The sequence below is a fragment of the Mustelus asterias genome, unplaced genomic scaffold (genome assembly GCF_964213995.1).
Source record: "Mustelus asterias unplaced genomic scaffold, sMusAst1.hap1.1 HAP1_SCAFFOLD_178, whole genome shotgun sequence".
NCBI lineage: Eukaryota > Metazoa > Chordata > Chondrichthyes > Carcharhiniformes > Triakidae > Mustelus > Mustelus asterias.
This window is the reverse complement of record NW_027590179.1, coordinates 21,090-38,253: the sequence shown is the minus strand read 5'-3', so window position 1 is coordinate 38,253 and position 17,164 is coordinate 21,090. Positions and strand designations below refer to the sequence as shown.

Genomic DNA, 17,164 nt, shown 5'->3' with positions numbered 1-17,164 from the left:
CTCTCGAGTGTGACTGCGTCGATGAATTTCCAAATCACAGGGCAACATGAATCCTTGTCCACAATCGTCACACTTCCACAGTTTCTCCATGATGCGGGTGTCCTTGTGACTCTCCAGGTTTGATGATCAGTTGAATCCTTGTCCACACACAGAACGCGTGTACGATCTCTCTCCACTGTAACGGTGCAATGTTGTTTCAGCCTGTGTAACTGGTTAAAGCTCTTTCCACCGTCAGTGCACTGGAACACTCTCACTCGGGTGTGTGTGTGTGTGTGTGTGTGTGTGTGTGTTGGTGCTTTTCCAGTCACAGTGATGTTTAAAATCTCCTTAAGCAAACAGAACAGAGAAACATTGCTTTTCTAGATTCAAAGGTCGATGATATTCAGGTCCCAATAAATTGAGTGACTGTGTCAGATCTTGACGTGACATTTAGTTTGAACTTTCTGTCTATAACTCCTCACCTCCTGATATCTGTGAAAGGAATTTACGATATGGAGATGCCGGCGTTGGACTGGGGTAAACACAGTAAGAAGTTTAACAACACCAGGTTAAAGTCCAACAGGTTTATTTGGTAGCAAAAGCCACACAAGCTTTCGAAGCTCCAAGCCCCTTCTTCAGGTGAGTGGGAATTCTGTTCACAAATAGAGCTCATAAAGACACAGACTCAATTTACATGAATAATGGTTGGAATGCGAATACTTACAACTAATCAAGTCTTTAAGAAACAAAACAATGGGAGTGGAGAGAGCATCAAGACAGGCTAAAAAGATGTGTATTGTCTCCAGACAAGACAGCCAGTGAAACTCTGCAGGTCCACGCAACTGTGGGAGTTACAAATAGTGTGACATGAACCCAATATCCCGGTTGAGGCCATCCTCGTGTGTGCGGAACTTGGCTATCAGTTTCTGCTCAGCAACTCTGCTCTGTTGTGTGTCGCGAAGGCCGCCTTGGAGAACGCTTACCCGAATATCAGAGGCCGAATGCCCGTGACCGCTGAAGTGCTCCCCAACAGGAAGAGAACAGTCTTGCCTGGTGATTGTCGAGCGGTGTTCATTCATCCGTTGTCGCAGCGTCTGCATAGTTTCCCCAATGTACCATGCCTCGGGACATCCTTTCTTGCAGCGTATCAGGTAGACAACGTTGGCCGAGTTGCAAGAGTATGTACCGTGTACCTGGTGGATGGTGTTCTCACGTGAGATGATGGCATCTGTGTCGATGATCCGGCACGTCTTGCAGAGGTTGCTGTGGCAGGGTTGTGTGGTGTCTTGGTCACTGTTCTCCTGAAGGCTGGGTAGTTTGCTGCTGACAATGGTCTGTTTGAGGTTGTGCGGTTGTTTGAAGGCAAGAAGTGGGGGTGTGGGGATGGCCTTGGCGAGGTGTTCGTCTTCATCAATGACATGTTGAAGGCTCCGGAGGAGATGCCGTAGCTTCTCCGCTCCGGGGAAGTACTGGACAACGAAGGGTACTCTGTCCACTGTGTCCCGTGTTTGTCTTCTGAGGAGGTCGGTGCAGTTTTTCGCTGTGGCACGTTGGAACTGTTGATCAATGAGTCTAGCGCCATATCCTGTTCTTATGAGGGCATCTTTCAGTGACTGGAGGTGCCTGTCTGACAGTATCTGTGGAGACAGAATAGAGTCAATGTTTAAAGTATGGATGACCCTTCATAAGAGCGGTTATGAAGTGTCTTCCAGACTCGAAACGTTGGCTGTATTCTCTAATAATTTTATCGATACGTTTCTTGTTCTTAGTTTCCAATTAGCAGGTAAGAGACCTGTCCAGTCCTCACTCGAGCTCTGATTTTTTCACTGGCCATGCTTGAGTCAGTTTATAACCATTAGAATCTACTCAGAGGTCTGCTTTTCAGTCCAGTGCTATTTGGAGTATACCGTTACTTCACCGACTAACGGGTCACAAGTCCCTCAAAGTTCTTATCACAAATTTGGGATAAAATAATTTAAACAATGCCTGAGAATGCTTTTTAACTTCTTAACCAACTATCTCCCACTGTTTGTTGATTGGTCAGACCTTCTCTTCACAGATTCGGGTATCTCAGCCACTGAACACCAGCCGGTCCTGGAATAAGTTTAATTCTAACTCATTCTGAGTAAATATTCTCACCAGGTCCTCTGTTGGGCACTAAGCAGCTTTAATGGTCCGTGATTGCAGAAACTGAGCAGTCACAGGAATGTGGTCAAGATAGTCCAGTCCCATAATGCCTCACATTCAATCTGCAGTCCTTCAATTATAACAGAATATGTGGCTGTATGTAGCTGCCTCGACCATGGTCAACCTCAACACTGCCTTCCTGAACTGTTACAATGCCTGAGGTGTAAGTAAGCCCACAGTGCTGTTAGGGAGGGATTTCCAGCTACATATTCCAGACTTTCACTGGACTGCAGATGGATACCACATTGACATATTCCATTCAACCACTCCCAAGGTGAGTTATTCCAATTCCTTTATTGTCCAGGACAATATATTCACAATATCATCAAAACAGGAATTAAACATTCCCATTTGGTTTCAGGTTCTAACATATTCTGTTAGTTTGTTCTTTATTGTCAATGTCAGACTGGGGTTGTTTCCCTTGGAGCAAAGGAGGTTGAGGGGAGATTTGATAGAGGTGGACAAGATTCTGACAGGTTTAGATAAGGTGGACAAAGAAAAGCTCTTCCCATTAGCTGAAGGGACAAGGACAAGGGGGACACAGATTTAAAGTTTCAGGTGAGAGATGTAGGGAGGGATGTGAGGAAGAAAATGTTGATGCAGCGAATGGTAATGACCTGGAACTCGCTGCCTATGAGGGTGGAGGAAGTGGAGACAATAAACAATTACAAAGGAAATTGGATGAGCATTTGGGGGAGTTTCAAACAGAAATGCTGACTAAATATCTCTGAATTTCCTCACACCCGGTCACTCTGTGATCCTTGTGAAATTTGAAACCAGGTATTCACAACAAGACTCAAAGAGCATCAGCCCACTGGAGGGAAAGTTGTGAGACCGGCCAGTCCAGCAGAAAGAAACCCTCCGACCCTCCCCATTGACCAACTGTGAGAATGAACAAAATGCAGTCCTGGATGTAATTGAGAGCAGAAACAATAACAGCAGAATCCAACCCCTGTGAACTTGTTGGTGCCTCAGCAGCCGTGATGAAATTCTGAACACTTTTTATACACTGAGCAGGTGGACAGTTTCTCCCCAGTGTAACTTCACTGATGTCTCAACAGGTGGGATAACTGAGTGAATTCCGTCCCACACTCAGAGCAGGTGAATGGTCTCTCCCCATGTGAATTTGCTGGTGTCTCTGCAGGTTGGATAACTGACTGAAACCCTTCCCACACTGAGAACAGGTAAATGGCCTCTCCCCTGTGTGAACTTGCTGGTGTCTCCGCAGGTGGGATGACTGAGTGAATCTCTTTCCACACTGAGAGCAGGTGAACGGCCTCTCTCCAGTGTGAACTCGCTGGTGTTTCTGCTGGGTGTATAAGTGACTGAAACCCTTCCCACACTGAGCGCAGGTAAATGGCCTCTCCCCTGTGTGAACTTGCTGGTGTCTCCGCAGGTCGAATGACCGAGTGAATCTCTTCCCACACTGAGAGCAGGTGAACAGCCTCTCCCCAGTGTGAACTCGCTGGTGTCTCTGCAGGTCGGATGACCGAGTGAATCTCTTCCCACACTGAGAGCAGGTGAATGGCCTCTCCCCGGTGTGAACGTGCTGATGTGTCCGCAGGTCGGATGACCGAGTGAATCTCTTCCCACAACGAGAGCAGATGAATGGCCTCTCCCCAGTATGAATTCGCATGTGTGTCCATAGATTGGATAACTGGTTGAATCCCTTCCTACACCGAGAGCAGATAAACAGCCTCTCCCCAGTGTGAATTCGCTGGTGTCTCTGCAACGTGGATAACACAGTGAATCCCTTTCCACACTGAGAGCAGGTGAACGGTCTCTCTCCGGTGTGAACTCGCTTGTGTGACTGCAGGCTGGGCAACAGAGCGAATCCCTCCCCACACTGAAAGCAGATGAATGGCCTCTCCCCAGTGTGGCTGCGCCGATGAGCATCCAGCAGAGAGGGGGCTCTGTATCTCTTCCCACAGTCCGCACATTTCCATGGTTTCTCCATGGTGCAGGTGTCCTTGCCTCTCCCTTGGGTGGCCAATCAGTTGACGCCTTGTCCACACACAGAACACGGGTAGAGTCTTCCCCTGCTGTGAATGGTGTGATATTTATTCAGGCTGTGTAACTGGTTAAAGCTCTTTAGTCAGTGCACTGGAACACACTCACTGGGGTGTGGCAGTGTGTTGCTGCTTTTCCACTCACTGATGGCCGAAGTCTTTTCAAATCCAAGTGGAAGGTTTAATCTGAAGCTCAGTGGCCAACTTCCGCATTGAGACGTCACAATAGAGCGCTGCCTGAATCAGCCAATAGGAATTACTCGGCTCCGCAGTGACGTTTCGGGGTACCATGGCGCAGGCCCGGCTCGCGGACCCGGGAGCCCCGCCCCCACCCATTGTTCCCCTCCCCCTGCACCACATCGAGCCACGGTTTCCAGGCAACCGGCTGACGGCTCCGGCCAGAGCGAGAAGCCGCTCGGTGATCTCCCCCCTCCCCCCTCTCTCTGTGCGGCGGCTGCGGCTCCAAAAAGAGATCGAGAGCGGACCGCTGGCGGCAACCGCACTGCGCCTGCTCCGGACAGCTCTGCTCAGCAGCGCACTCTGCGCCTGCTCCGGACAGCTCGGCTCAGCAGCGCTCTCTGCGCCTGCTCTGGACAGCTCGGCTCAGCAGCGCTCTCTGCGCCTGCTCCGGACAGCTCGGCTCAGCAGCGCTCTCTGCGCCTGCGTGCTGGGCTGCCAGCTGAGGGAGTGGGGGAGGGGACTTTGCAAAATCTCTTCCCATCATTTTCTTCCAAGTCCCGCAGTTTGATTTGAAACAGAACAGCTTCTGTTTGTAGCTTCACCACAGACTCAAACTTCACACACAGACTCAAACTTCACCACAGACTCAAACTTCACCACAGACTCAAACTTCACCACAGACTCCAACTTCACCACAGACTCAAACTTCACCACAGACTCAAACTTCACACAGACTCAAACTTCACCACAGACTCAAACATCACACACAGACTCAAACTTCACACACAGACTCAAACGTCACCACAGACTCAAACTTCACCACAGACTCAAACTTCACACACAGACTCAAACTTCACACACAGACTCAAACTTCACCACAGACTCAAACTTCACCACAGACTCAAACTTCACCACAGACTCAAACTTCACACACAGACTCAAACTTCACACACAGACTCAAACTTCACCACAGACTCAAACTTCACACACAGACTCAAACTTCACCACACAGACTCAAACTTCACACACAGACTCAAACTTCACACACAGACTCAAACTTCACCACAGACTCAAACTTCACACACAGACTCAAACTTCACACACAGACTCAAACTTCACACACAGACTCAAACTTCACCACAGACTCAAACTTCACCACAGACTCAAACTTCACCACAGACTCCAACTTCACCACAGACTCAAACTTCACCACAGACTCAAACTTCACACAGACTCAAACTTCACCACAGACTCAAACATCACACACAGACTCAAACTTCACACACAGACTCAAACTTCACCACAGACTCAAACTTCACACACAGACTCAAACTTCACCACAGACTCAAACTTCACCACAGACTCAAACTTCACCACAGACTCAAACTTCACCACAGACTCAAACTTCACCACAGACTCAAACTTCACACACAGACTCAAACTTCATCCTCTGGACAACATCGTATTTCTCATTTTATGTTTTTAAGTTTCCTTTGTACTTTGATTTCTGTTCGGGCTGTTCCCCCTCCTTTTTGGGGAGCTGCCCCTTTTACTTTGTCCTGATTTAATCTGAGTTTGTTTCCTTGGTTTGGTTTGACCTAAAAAAAAAGGGCAAACGCCTTTGCTTACCGCGCATGCGCACTTCTCCCATGCGTGGAACAGGGAACTCTTCCGATTGGTCCGGAGCTGCGCATGTTTCAGGTCCCGCCCCTCATTCACTCCGATTGCTTGGAGGACCAGCCGCTCCCGCTCGGTCCCCCAGCCCCGCCCCCTCTTCCTATTGGTTCGGAGCTGCCGTCAATCAGTCCCCTGGGCATTGTGATATGGAGCATGCGCAGTGTCATTGCTGGCCTTGGCGCTTGTTTGTCCCGGAGAAGCGGAGTCAGCGTTAGGCGGTGGCTGGGAGGATTTGGAAACACTTTGTGGATCCGCAAACCCTTCAGAATCATTGTCAGCTCCCTGGTTTGCAGCTGCGGGGCTTCTCCCTCCCTCCCTCCCGGGAACAGGCCCAGGTTAACGGCCCCATCCTGGCTCAGCCACTGGAGGATGGTTCACATCAGAGGATGGGGGAGGGGGACAATAAATAAGAGGTTACACTTTGGCCTCAAATCAATGAGGACTCTGATCTCTGGGAAGGAAGGAAACCCTGGGAGGTGGGCGGGGAGGATTCACAAACACCCGCTGGAGGCCCCAACACCCCCAATAAGACCCATTGGTTTTATTGTCAGTCTGCAGACAGCAGCTGGAGAACTGAATCCACAGTAAGAGTTTTAACAACACCAGGTTAAAGTCCAACAGGTTTATTTGGCAGCAAATGCCATTAGCTTTCGGAGCGCTGCTCCTTTGTCCGATTGAGTGGATATCTGCTCTCAAACAGGGCAATCAGAGACAGAAAATCAAGTTACAGAATACTGATTAGAATGCGAATCTTTACAGCGAATCAGGTCTTAAAGATACAGACAGTGTGAGTGGAGGGAGCATTAGGCACAGGTTAATGAAATGAGTATTGTCTCCAGACAGGACAGCCAGTGAGATTCTGCAAGTCCAGGAGGCAAGCTGTGGGGGTTACCGATAGTGTGACATGAACCCAACATCCCGGTTTAGGTCGCCCTCATGTGTGCGGAACTTGGCTCTCAGTTCTGCTCAGCGACTCTGCGCTGTTGTGTGTCGTGAAGGCCGCCTTGGAGAACGCTTACCCGAAGATCAGAGGCTGAATGCCCATGACCGCTGAAGTGTTCCCCAACAGGAAATGAACGGTCTTGCCTGGTGATTGTCGAGCGGTGTTCATTCAGCCGTTGTCGTAGCGTCTGCATGGTTTTCCCAATGTACTATGCCTCGGGGCATCCTTTCCTGCAGCGTATCAGGTAGACAATGTTGGCCGAGTTGCAAGAGTAGGTACCGTGTATCAGGGAGATGGTGTTCTCACGTGAGACGATGGCATCCGTGTCGATGATCCGGCACGTCTTGCAGAGGTTGCTGTGGCAGGGTTGTGTGGTGTCGTGGTCGCTGTTCTCCTGAAGGCTGGTTAGTTTGCTGCGGACAATGGTCTGTTTGAGGTTGTGCGGTTGTTTGAAGGCAAGAAGTGGGGGTGTGGGGATGGTCTTGACGAGATGTTCGTCTTCATCAATGACATGTCATTGATCAGAACTGAATCCAGACAGAGGAGAGGGAGGGAGGGAGAAAACTGGGAATGGAGGAAAAGAATGTTGGAGATGATGAGATGGGTTTGGATTTCAGCCCAGGGAGGAGGGAGAGTGTGTGGAACGGGGATTTACAGGTTTGGGGAACAAGCGGAAAAAATGTTCCAGAGAAACTAGAATTGTCTGTTCAGAATTTCTATCCTGGACTGACAGTAGTTTTGTTATCTTCTTTTGCAGGATATTTGAAGGGGAAGATTTACAGACTGGAAACTCAAATCAAATTTCATACGAATATTTTACAATCATTCGATTTATCAGCACCTAAACTCAATTAGCCTTTGAATGTGGAAGGAAAAATGTTTGTTCTGCCTGTGGGAAAAGATTTCAAACATCAGTGTGACTGGAGAAGCATCGAGACACATGCACACACTGGAGTGAGACTGTTCCAGTGAACTGACTGTGGAAAGAGCTTTACCCAGTTACGCAGCCTGAAAAACATCACACCATTCACTGTCAGGTGAAACCGTACACGTGTTCTGTGTGGACAAGGATTTAACAGATCATCCAACCTGGAGAGACACAAAGACACCAGCACCATGGAGAAACAGTGGAAATGTGAAGACTGTGGAAAAGTTTGTAAAACCCCATCTCAGCTGGAAATTCATCGACGCAGTCACACTGGGGAGAGACCATTCATCTGCTGTATGTGTGGTAAAGGATTCGCTCAGTCATTTAGCCTGGTGTCACACCAGCGAGTTCACACTGAGGACAGACCGTTTAAATGCTCTGACTGTGGGAATAGTTTTAAGAGTTCTGAGGGTTTAATTCACCATCAACGGGTTCACACTGGCGAGAGACCATTCAATTGCTCTCAATGTGGGAAGAACTTCAGGCAAGTATCTCACCTCACTGAACACCTACGTGTTCACACTGGGGAGAAACCCTTCACCTGCTCCATGTGTGGGAAGGGATTCACTTGTGCTTCCCACCTCACTGAACACAAGCGTGTTCACACTGGGGAGAGACCATTCAGCTGCTCTCAGTGTGGGAAACATTTCAGGCAGTATTCCACCCTCACTGAACACAAGCGTGTTCACACTGGGGAGAGACCGTTTGTTTGCTCCTTTTGTGGGAAAGGATTTGTTAAATCATCCCATCTTCTTCGACACCAGCGCATCCACACTGGAGAGAGACCATTCACCTGCGCTGAGTGTGGGAAGAGATTCACTACAACATCTCACCTCAGTGAACACCAGAGTCTTCACACTGGGGAGAAACCTTTCACCTGCTCCCTATGTGGCAAGGGATTCACATGTTTATCCTACCTCAGAAGACACAAAATTGTTCACTCCGATGAGAGACCCTGTAAATGTTCTGACTGTGGGAAGAGGTTTAAAAGCAGAAATGAACTGATGAAACACCAGCCTCTTCACACAGGGGAGAGGCCGTTTGCTTGCTCTGTGTGTGGGAAGGGATTCACTCAGTCATCACAGCTCAGCAACCATCAGCTTGTTCACACTGATAAGAGACTGTTTAAATGCTCTGACTGTGGAAAGAGCTTTAAAAGTGCAGGGAATCTGCAGAGACACCAAACCACTCCCACTGAGAGGGGCTGTTCAGCTGCTCTTCATCTGGGAACTGATTCACTACTTCATCCCAAATCACTGATCACCTGAGGGTTCACACTGGTGGGAGGCCATTCCTCTGATTTGAGTGTGGGAAGGGATTCACTGTCATCCAGCCTGCTAAAACACCAGTGCACTCCCACTGAGGGAGCATGTTCACCTGCTCCGTGTGTGACAGGGGATTCAATCAGTTCAGCAGCTTTATTTCACATCAACTTGTTCAGACCGAAAAATAAATGGTTTTGATGTTCTGATTGTGACGAGATTTAAAAGTGCAATGGATCTGCTGCAACACAAGCACAACACTGAGCAGAGGCAGTTTACCTGCTCCATGTGTGGGAAGGGATTCACTCAGTCATTGTATCTCAGTAAATATCAACTTGTTCACAATGAGAAGAGACTGTTTAAATGCTTGGACTGTGAGAAGAGGTTTAAAAGCTCCCTCCCTAACAGCACCGTGTACCTGTACCACAGGGATTGCAGTGATTGAAGAAGGCAGCTCACCACCACCTTCACAGAGTAATGAGGAAGGGGCAATAAATGCTGGCCTGAGCATTTGAAAAATGGAAAGAAGTCATCGGTGATTTTTCACTCAGTTATTAAGAAGCAACAGTTTAGATATGATACATAAAAGACATAAAACCTGTAATAGGTAAGATCCCGGTTGAAGGAAATACTGATCTCCGCTAATCGCTGGAGGTGATATTCTCCTCGGAAGGGTTTACTGATCCCGGATCAGGGGGATACTGATCTCCGTGTCTGGAGGTGATATTCTCCTCGGAATGGTTTACTGATCCCGGATCAGAAGGATGCCGATCTCCTGTCTCAGTCACCTTTAGCCACTTTGAAAAGCTCTTTGTTGTTTGAAGTGATTTCCCCACACAAAATTCCATTTATGTAGCTTATTTCTGTGGCGGCGGGGGAGGGGGGGGCGCGGGGTGGTGGTGTGGTGGCTCGTGTTGGTGTTTATGTCAATCATTTATTTAATTATCATTTGCAAGGGACAGATGTTCAGTGAATTCCCTGCTATTTCCATTCGAGTCAGAGAGGTTTACAGCATGGAAACAGGCCCTTTGGCCCAACTTGTTCATGTCGCCCCTTTTTTTAACCACAAAGCCAGTCCCAATTGCCCGCATTTGGCCCACATCCCTCTATACCCATCTTACCCATGTAACCACTTTTTAAAACACAAAATTGTACCCGCCTCTACTACTAATCTGGCAGCTTGTTCCAGATGCTTACCACCCTCTGTGAAAAAATTGCCCCTCTGGACCCTCTTGTATCTCTCCTCTCTCACTTTAAACCTATGCCCTCTAGTTTTAGACTCCCCTACCTTTGGGAAAAAATATCGACTATCGAGCTGATCTGTGCCCCTCATTATTTTATAGACCTCTATAAGATCACCCCTCAGCCTCCTTCGCTCCAGAGAAAAAAGTCACAGTTTATCCAGCCTCTCCTTATATCTCAAACCATCAAATCTCAGTAGCATCCTACTAAATCTTTTCTGCACTCTTCCTAGTTTAATAATATCCTTTCTATAATAGGGTGACCAGAACTGTACACAGTATTCCAAGTGTGGCCTTACCAATGTCTTATACAACTTCAATAAGATGTCTCAACTCCTGTATTCAATGTTCTGACCAATGAAACCAAGCATGCCGAATGCCTTCTTCACCACTCTGTCCACCTGTGACTCCACTTTCAAGGAGCTATGAACCTGTACCCCTAGATCTCTTTGTTCTATAACTCTCCCCAATGCCCAACCATTAACTGAGTAAGTCCTGCCCTGTTTTGATCTATCAAAATGCATCACTTCACATTTATCTAAATTAAACTCCATCTGCCATTCGTCAGCCCATTGGAAGTCTCTTCAGTCACTTTGTGGTTCATTGCTTGCTGCGACATCCTGTTTAACCTTTATGTAGTGAGTTTACATATAGGCCATGATCACCCCACCCTACCAAGTTTGTCTTGTTTCAGGTCTGTGCTGGAGAGACGCTTTTGGTTGGGATAAACAGTCGACACTGTCCTATAAATTCAATACATTTAAGACTGATTAAGTGGCAATTGTTTCCTGATTTCCCCATCCTTATTCACTTCTCACAAATGATTTCTGATTAACCCAGTAATTCCTAAACCACGAGCTTGTTTTAATTTCTTGATTACATATCATCGATATGTAATCAAGACGCTACTCGAATGATCAGAATCAGCAATACAAACCCTTGAGCTTCCAGCAAGACTAAATGTAAAATATGGTACAAGTACATTTTTCACTCAGTAATTAGAACATTTTATTTTTCTCAGCGCAGCAGCTGGCAGCATTTTAGATTCAATACCAATTGTTCACTTCTCTTCTAGCTGGGTCATCCAGGCTGGAAACGTTGGCTCTATTCTCTCTCCACAGAAGCTATCAGACCGGCCGAGATTTTTCAGCATTGTCAGTTTTTGAATTTCTTGATATCAGCTGGTCCAGTGATTATTGGCACAGTATCGCGCTGTTTTTACACATTTTTCCTGGCTATTTTCAAGTGACACAGTGTTCCAGCTGTTGGGTTTATGTTGTACCATCAAGTAGACTTTGCTTTTTGCTTCAATGACACGTCATCCCTGCTGAATGGATCTCAAACCAGTCTTTGTTGTGTGTGGGGTCATCTGGACCCGAAACGTCAGCTCTTTTCTCTCCTTACAGATGCTGCCAGACCTGCTGACATTTTCCAACATTTTCTCTTTTGGTTTGTTGTGTGTTCCACCTTTACCAAATGTTGCTGCTGCTGTGTCAGAAATTATTGAACTCAGCGACTTTCCAGTTGCATCAATATCAATGTTGATTGTTAAAATTTTAATTGATGTGTCTGTAAAATATTTCACTATTTTGTTCAATTTTCCTTGATAATTTCATTTCAGAATGGGAATGTCACTGTGAAGAACGTGTAAATCAGTAATTGTCAGCAAGGATTAATCAACACTTTCTAATTGGAGATGTTAATTAATGGACCCTTTTAAACATTGACTTCTGGATTTTGTATCAATTTAGGATTGAAGTAAAAGTTTATAATTTTATTGTAAACCAGTTCCTGAATTCTTGAATTTAGGAGAAAGATCACAGAATGTGCGTTTAAAAAGGGACATTGCAGCCCCGAAAATCAGTGACATTTCCAGAATATTAAACTCCAGCCACAGGGTTTGTTAACATCAGCAAAATCAAATCAGATATTGTCAGATTATCAATCCTGAATGTGATAAACAGCAGCACTAACAACAGCAGAATTCAATCCCTTCAGTCACTTTTGAACTCGCTGATGTCTCCGCTCTTTAGCTGCCTCCGTGAATCCCTTCCCCCACACACAGCAGATAAATGGCCTATCCCTGGTATGAATTCACTGGTGTACCATCAAGTTGGAGGACTTTGTGAATCCCTTCCCACATATAGAGCAGATAAATGGCCTCTCCCCCGTGTGAGCTCGCTGGTGTTCAATGAGGTTGGATGAAGATCTGAAATTCTTCCCACAGGCACTGCAGTTGAATGGCCTCTCCTGAGTGTGAACTTCCTGGGGTACTGGAGGCTGGATAACTGGGCAAATTCCTCCCCACACACGGAGCAGGTGTACGGCTTCTCCCTGGTGTGAATTTGCTGGTGCGCAGTGAGGTTGCCTGAGGACCTGAACCTCTTTCCACAGTGAATGCAGTCTTCTCCTCAGTGTGAATAAGCTGGTCCTCCAACCAATCAGAGTGAATGAGGGGGCGGGGCTTGGCTGTGAGTGAAGCATGCGCAGTCTAGTTAATGGCGACGGAGACAAGCTTTTGTTCCTTGGATCTGCCATCCGTAACGGAGAGAATGGCGAGACGAAGAGAACCACGGATCAGGTGAGTGACTGGATACGTAACGTAAACACGTTACATGAACCGCAAATACGGAAAAATCTCCCACCGTTTCCCGTGAACCGTTGCCCCCTCCCTGCAGCAGGGGCCGCAGCTTTCTCACAGAGCTGGGTTCAGCGGCCGCTATCTTTATCCAGGCATTAGCAGCAGAGCGCATGCGCGGCTCCATCTTTGTTCGGGGCAGTAGCAGCAGAATGTGTGTATCGCCGCCACCTTTGTTGGGGGCAACAATTTTGATTATCTCCAAGTGAGAATCTCTATTCGCCTGCTTCACTCTGTCACTTCCAGTTTCTTACTGATGAGGCAGAACAATGATATATATCCAGGGCAGTGACCATTATTTGTATTTATATTGTGCATAAATAGAATTAAACTTTTAAAGACATTTCAGAGAAATGTTATGAAATAACAATTGACATTGAGCCACATGACGAGATATTAGGTTTTAAAGAGAATCTTAACTGAGAAAAGTGAGGTGGCGAATCAGAGAGGTTTAAGGAGGAAATTCCAGAGCTTCTGAAATAGGCAAAATCAGTAATGATGGAACGATTAAAATCGGGAATGCTCAAGTGGTCAAAATTAGATGAGTGCAGAGATCTCGGAGGGTGTGGGCCTGGAGGAGATTACAGAGATTAGGATGATTGCAACCATGGAGGAAAACAAGGATAAGAAATTTACAATCTTGGTGCATCTTAAAATGAAGCATTGTATTTCAGTGAGCATTTGTTTGTAGATCAGCATTCATCAATATATGTGCCATGGGCGGCACAGTGGTTAGCACTGCCACCTCACAGCGTCAGGGACCCGGGTTCGATTCCCGGCTTGGGTCACTGTCTGTCTGCGTGGAGCTTGCATGTTCTCCCCCGTGCCTGCGTGGGTTTCCTCTGAGTTCTCCGGTTTCCTCCCACAGTCTGAAAGACGTGTTAGTTAACTACCCAAACAGGCGCCGGAGTGTGGCGACTCGGGGAATTTCACAGTAACTTCATTGTAGCGTTCATGAAAGCCTTACTTGTGACTAATAAATAAACTTTCGCTTTAACTTTAATCTTTAAATGGGGGACATTTCTGCTCATCCAACCTTGGATGTCAGACAAGTTCGGATATATGAAGCTTGGAGGGGAACTTGCAGGTGATGGTGTCCACATACTCTTGCTGCCCTGGTCCATCCAGGTGGTGGAGGTTGAGGGATTAGGAGATTGTGGTTCAGTTCTCGGTCGAGAGAATGCCTCCCATTTGCCCCTGTCTCTTGCTGCTTTCTCTCTGTCTCTCTCTCTGTCTCTCTTGTAACATAGATTTCTCGGGCCCAGGGTGCTACATCATTGAATATGATGATGACATGTGGTTGAAAGGCAGAGCAGCTTCGACAGGCCGAATGGCCTCCTCCTGCTCCTATTTCTTGTGTTGTTGCAGAGGCCAGAACCTTGTGTAGACTCAGACCAGAGGCAGGCTTTCTTCCCTGAAGGACAGTAGTGACCATTTCACTTCTGACAAAGGATCAAACAGGTTTCATGGTCACTTTTTCCTTGTGCCAGCCCCATAAATAACCAGATTAATTCAGCTCAATTTCACAACCTGCCTTTTGTGAGTTCTTTCTCATCCCCTTTTTTCTGTTTAAAATCAATTTCAGATTATCTGAAGTGGAGGATTTCCAATCAGAAAACTCAAACCAAACATCCCATCAGGATCAGATGGAGTCACCCAATTTATTGTCAGCTGAATATTTGTGAGTTTTGAACATGGAAGGAAAAGGCACCGTTCACAGTGGGGAGAAACGGTGGGAATGTGGGGAGGGATTCAGATCCCCATCGGAACTGGAAACTCATCAGCCCAGACACACCAGGGAGAGGTCATTCACTTGCTCCAAGCGTGGGAAGGGATTCTCTCGCTCATCCAGCCTGCTGCAACACCAGCGAGTTCACACTGGAGAGAGACCTTTCAATTGCTCCGACTGTGGGAAGGGATTCGCTCAGTCAGGCAACCTGCTGAGACACCAGCGAGTTCACACTGGGAAGAGACCATTCACTTGCTCAGAGTGTGGGAAAGGATTCGCTCGGTCCCCTGACTTGATGGCGCACCAGCGAGTTCACACTGACGAGAGACCATTTAAATGTCCAGACTGTGGGAAGTGCTATAAAAGTTCCCGGGACCTGATACTCCATCAACGTGCTCACAGTGACGAGAGGCCATTCAGATGCTCTCATTGTGGGACTGGGTTCAAACAATCATCTCAACTCACTGAACACCAGCGTACTCACACCGGGGAGAGGCCATTCACCTGCTCTGTGTGTGGGCATGGGTTCAGTCGGTCATCTAACCTGCGGACACACCAGCGAATTCACACTGGGGAGAGACCTTTCACCTGTTCTGAGTGTGGGAAGGGATTCACTCAATTATCCACTTTGCTGAATCACCAGAGTGTTCACAACGAGAAGAGACCATTTCAATGTCCAGACTGTAGGAAGTGCTACAAAAGTTCCCGGCAACTGTTCCACCATCAACGAGTTCACACTGAGGAGAGACCTTTTAAATGCCCAGACTGTGAGAAGTGCTTTAAAGGTTCTGGGGAACAGATGCGCCATCAACGTGTTCACACTGACGAGAAACCATTCAGGTGCTCTCACTGTGACACTGGGTTCAAGACATCATCTGACCTCACTGTACACCAGCGAGTTCACACTGGGGAGAAACCATTCACCTGCTCCCAGTGTGGGAAGGGATTCACTCAGTCATCCTCCCTGCTGACACACCAGCGAGTTCACACCAGGGAGAGGTCATTCACCTGCCCCAAGTGTGGGAAGAGATTCACTCAGTCATCCAACCTGCTGAGACACCAGCGAATTCACAAGTAATTTCAATAAATTAGCTTTGTGTTAACAGTGTTTAATCTTTTAACACCTTTAACATATGTTATTTCCTTTTGAAGGGTTCTCATGCTCCCCTGTCTCTTCCATCCTCACCTCCAAGTGTGAGGAGCTCATGGAGCTTCTTTGTAAGATTGGGACAATCTGATCAGCTGCCTCTGCTGCTTCCCTCCCTTCCACTAGCCCACCGGGACAAACCATGTCTAAAGTTCCACCTTGCTCAAGCCCAGAACTTACAGCTTTCTCCAGTTTCTCTCCTATCTCCCTTCATGCCCTCTGCATCTTGTCCATGAGACCCACCTTGTGCTCCATTAACCCTATTCTCCTTAAACTGCTGATCATCCAACTTCCCCACATTAGGTGATATTGTTGACGGTTCTCTCTTTTCTCTCACACTGTCCCTCTCACTTTCAAATCCACTGTCATCACCAATCCTAAAAAAACACTCAATCCCACAATCTCACAGGTGGAGAAGGTGGTGAAGAAGGCATATGGCATGCTTGCCTTTATAGGACGGGGCATAGAGTATAAGAGTTGGGGTCTGATGTTGCAGATGTATAGAACGTTGGTTCGGCCGCATTTGGAATACTGCGTCCAGTTCTGGTCGCCACACTACCAGAAGGACGTGGAGGCTTTGGAGAGAGTACAGAGGAGGTTTACCAGGATGTTGCCTGGTATGGAGGGGCTTGGTTATGAGGAGAGATTGGGGAAACTGGGGTTGTTCTCCTTGGAAAGACGGAGGATGAGGGGAGACTTAATAGAGGTGTATAAAATTATGAAAGGCATAGATAGGGTGAACGGTGGGAAGCTTTTCCCCGGGTCGGTGGTGACGTTCACGAGGGGTCATAGGTTCAAGGTGAAGGGGGGGAGGTTTAACACAGATATCAGAAGGACATATTTTACACAGAGGGTCGTGGGGGCCTGGAATGTGTTGCCGGGCAAGGTGGTGGAGGCGGACACACTGGGAACATTTAAGACTTATCTAGACAGCTATATGAACGGAGTGGGAATGGAGGGATACAAAAGAGTGGTCTAGTTTGGACCAGGGAGCGGCGCGGGCTAATTGTTCTTTGTTTCTCGTTTCAAGGCTTCATTCTATGATCATCTTGCTGGTGCCAGTACAGAGTGAGACTGCGGATAGTTGGGAACCTGTCTCGGGGGCAGGGAATTCAGATGGTGGAAATGAATAGGGTTGGGAAGCATTTTCTGATCAGGGCCAGTGTGATCTCCTGGACTCGTTTCGATCGCCACAGGGGGTCGGAGAGGAATTTCCCAGATTTTTTTTCCCCATATTGGCCCTG

At 47.3% G+C, this 17,164-nt stretch overlaps 1 protein-coding gene across 1 annotated transcript in view; it reads left to right on the top strand.

Annotated features, from left to right (window-relative positions):
- The window catches only part of LOC144485253 (uncharacterized), a 75,754-nt gene extending 59,903 nt beyond the window's left edge, over positions 1 to 15,851 (top strand). The window contains exons 4-7 of the mRNA XM_078203470.1: positions 8,362 to 8,942; positions 9,385 to 9,488; positions 12,028 to 12,053; positions 14,778 to 15,851. Of these exons, the coding sequence (XP_078059596.1) occupies positions 8,362 to 8,942; positions 9,385 to 9,488; positions 12,028 to 12,053; positions 14,778 to 15,851 (1,785 nt within the window). The remainder of the gene's footprint in view (positions 1 to 8,361; positions 8,943 to 9,384; positions 9,489 to 12,027; positions 12,054 to 14,777) is intronic.
- Positions 15,852 to 17,164: the final 1,313 nt, after the last annotated feature.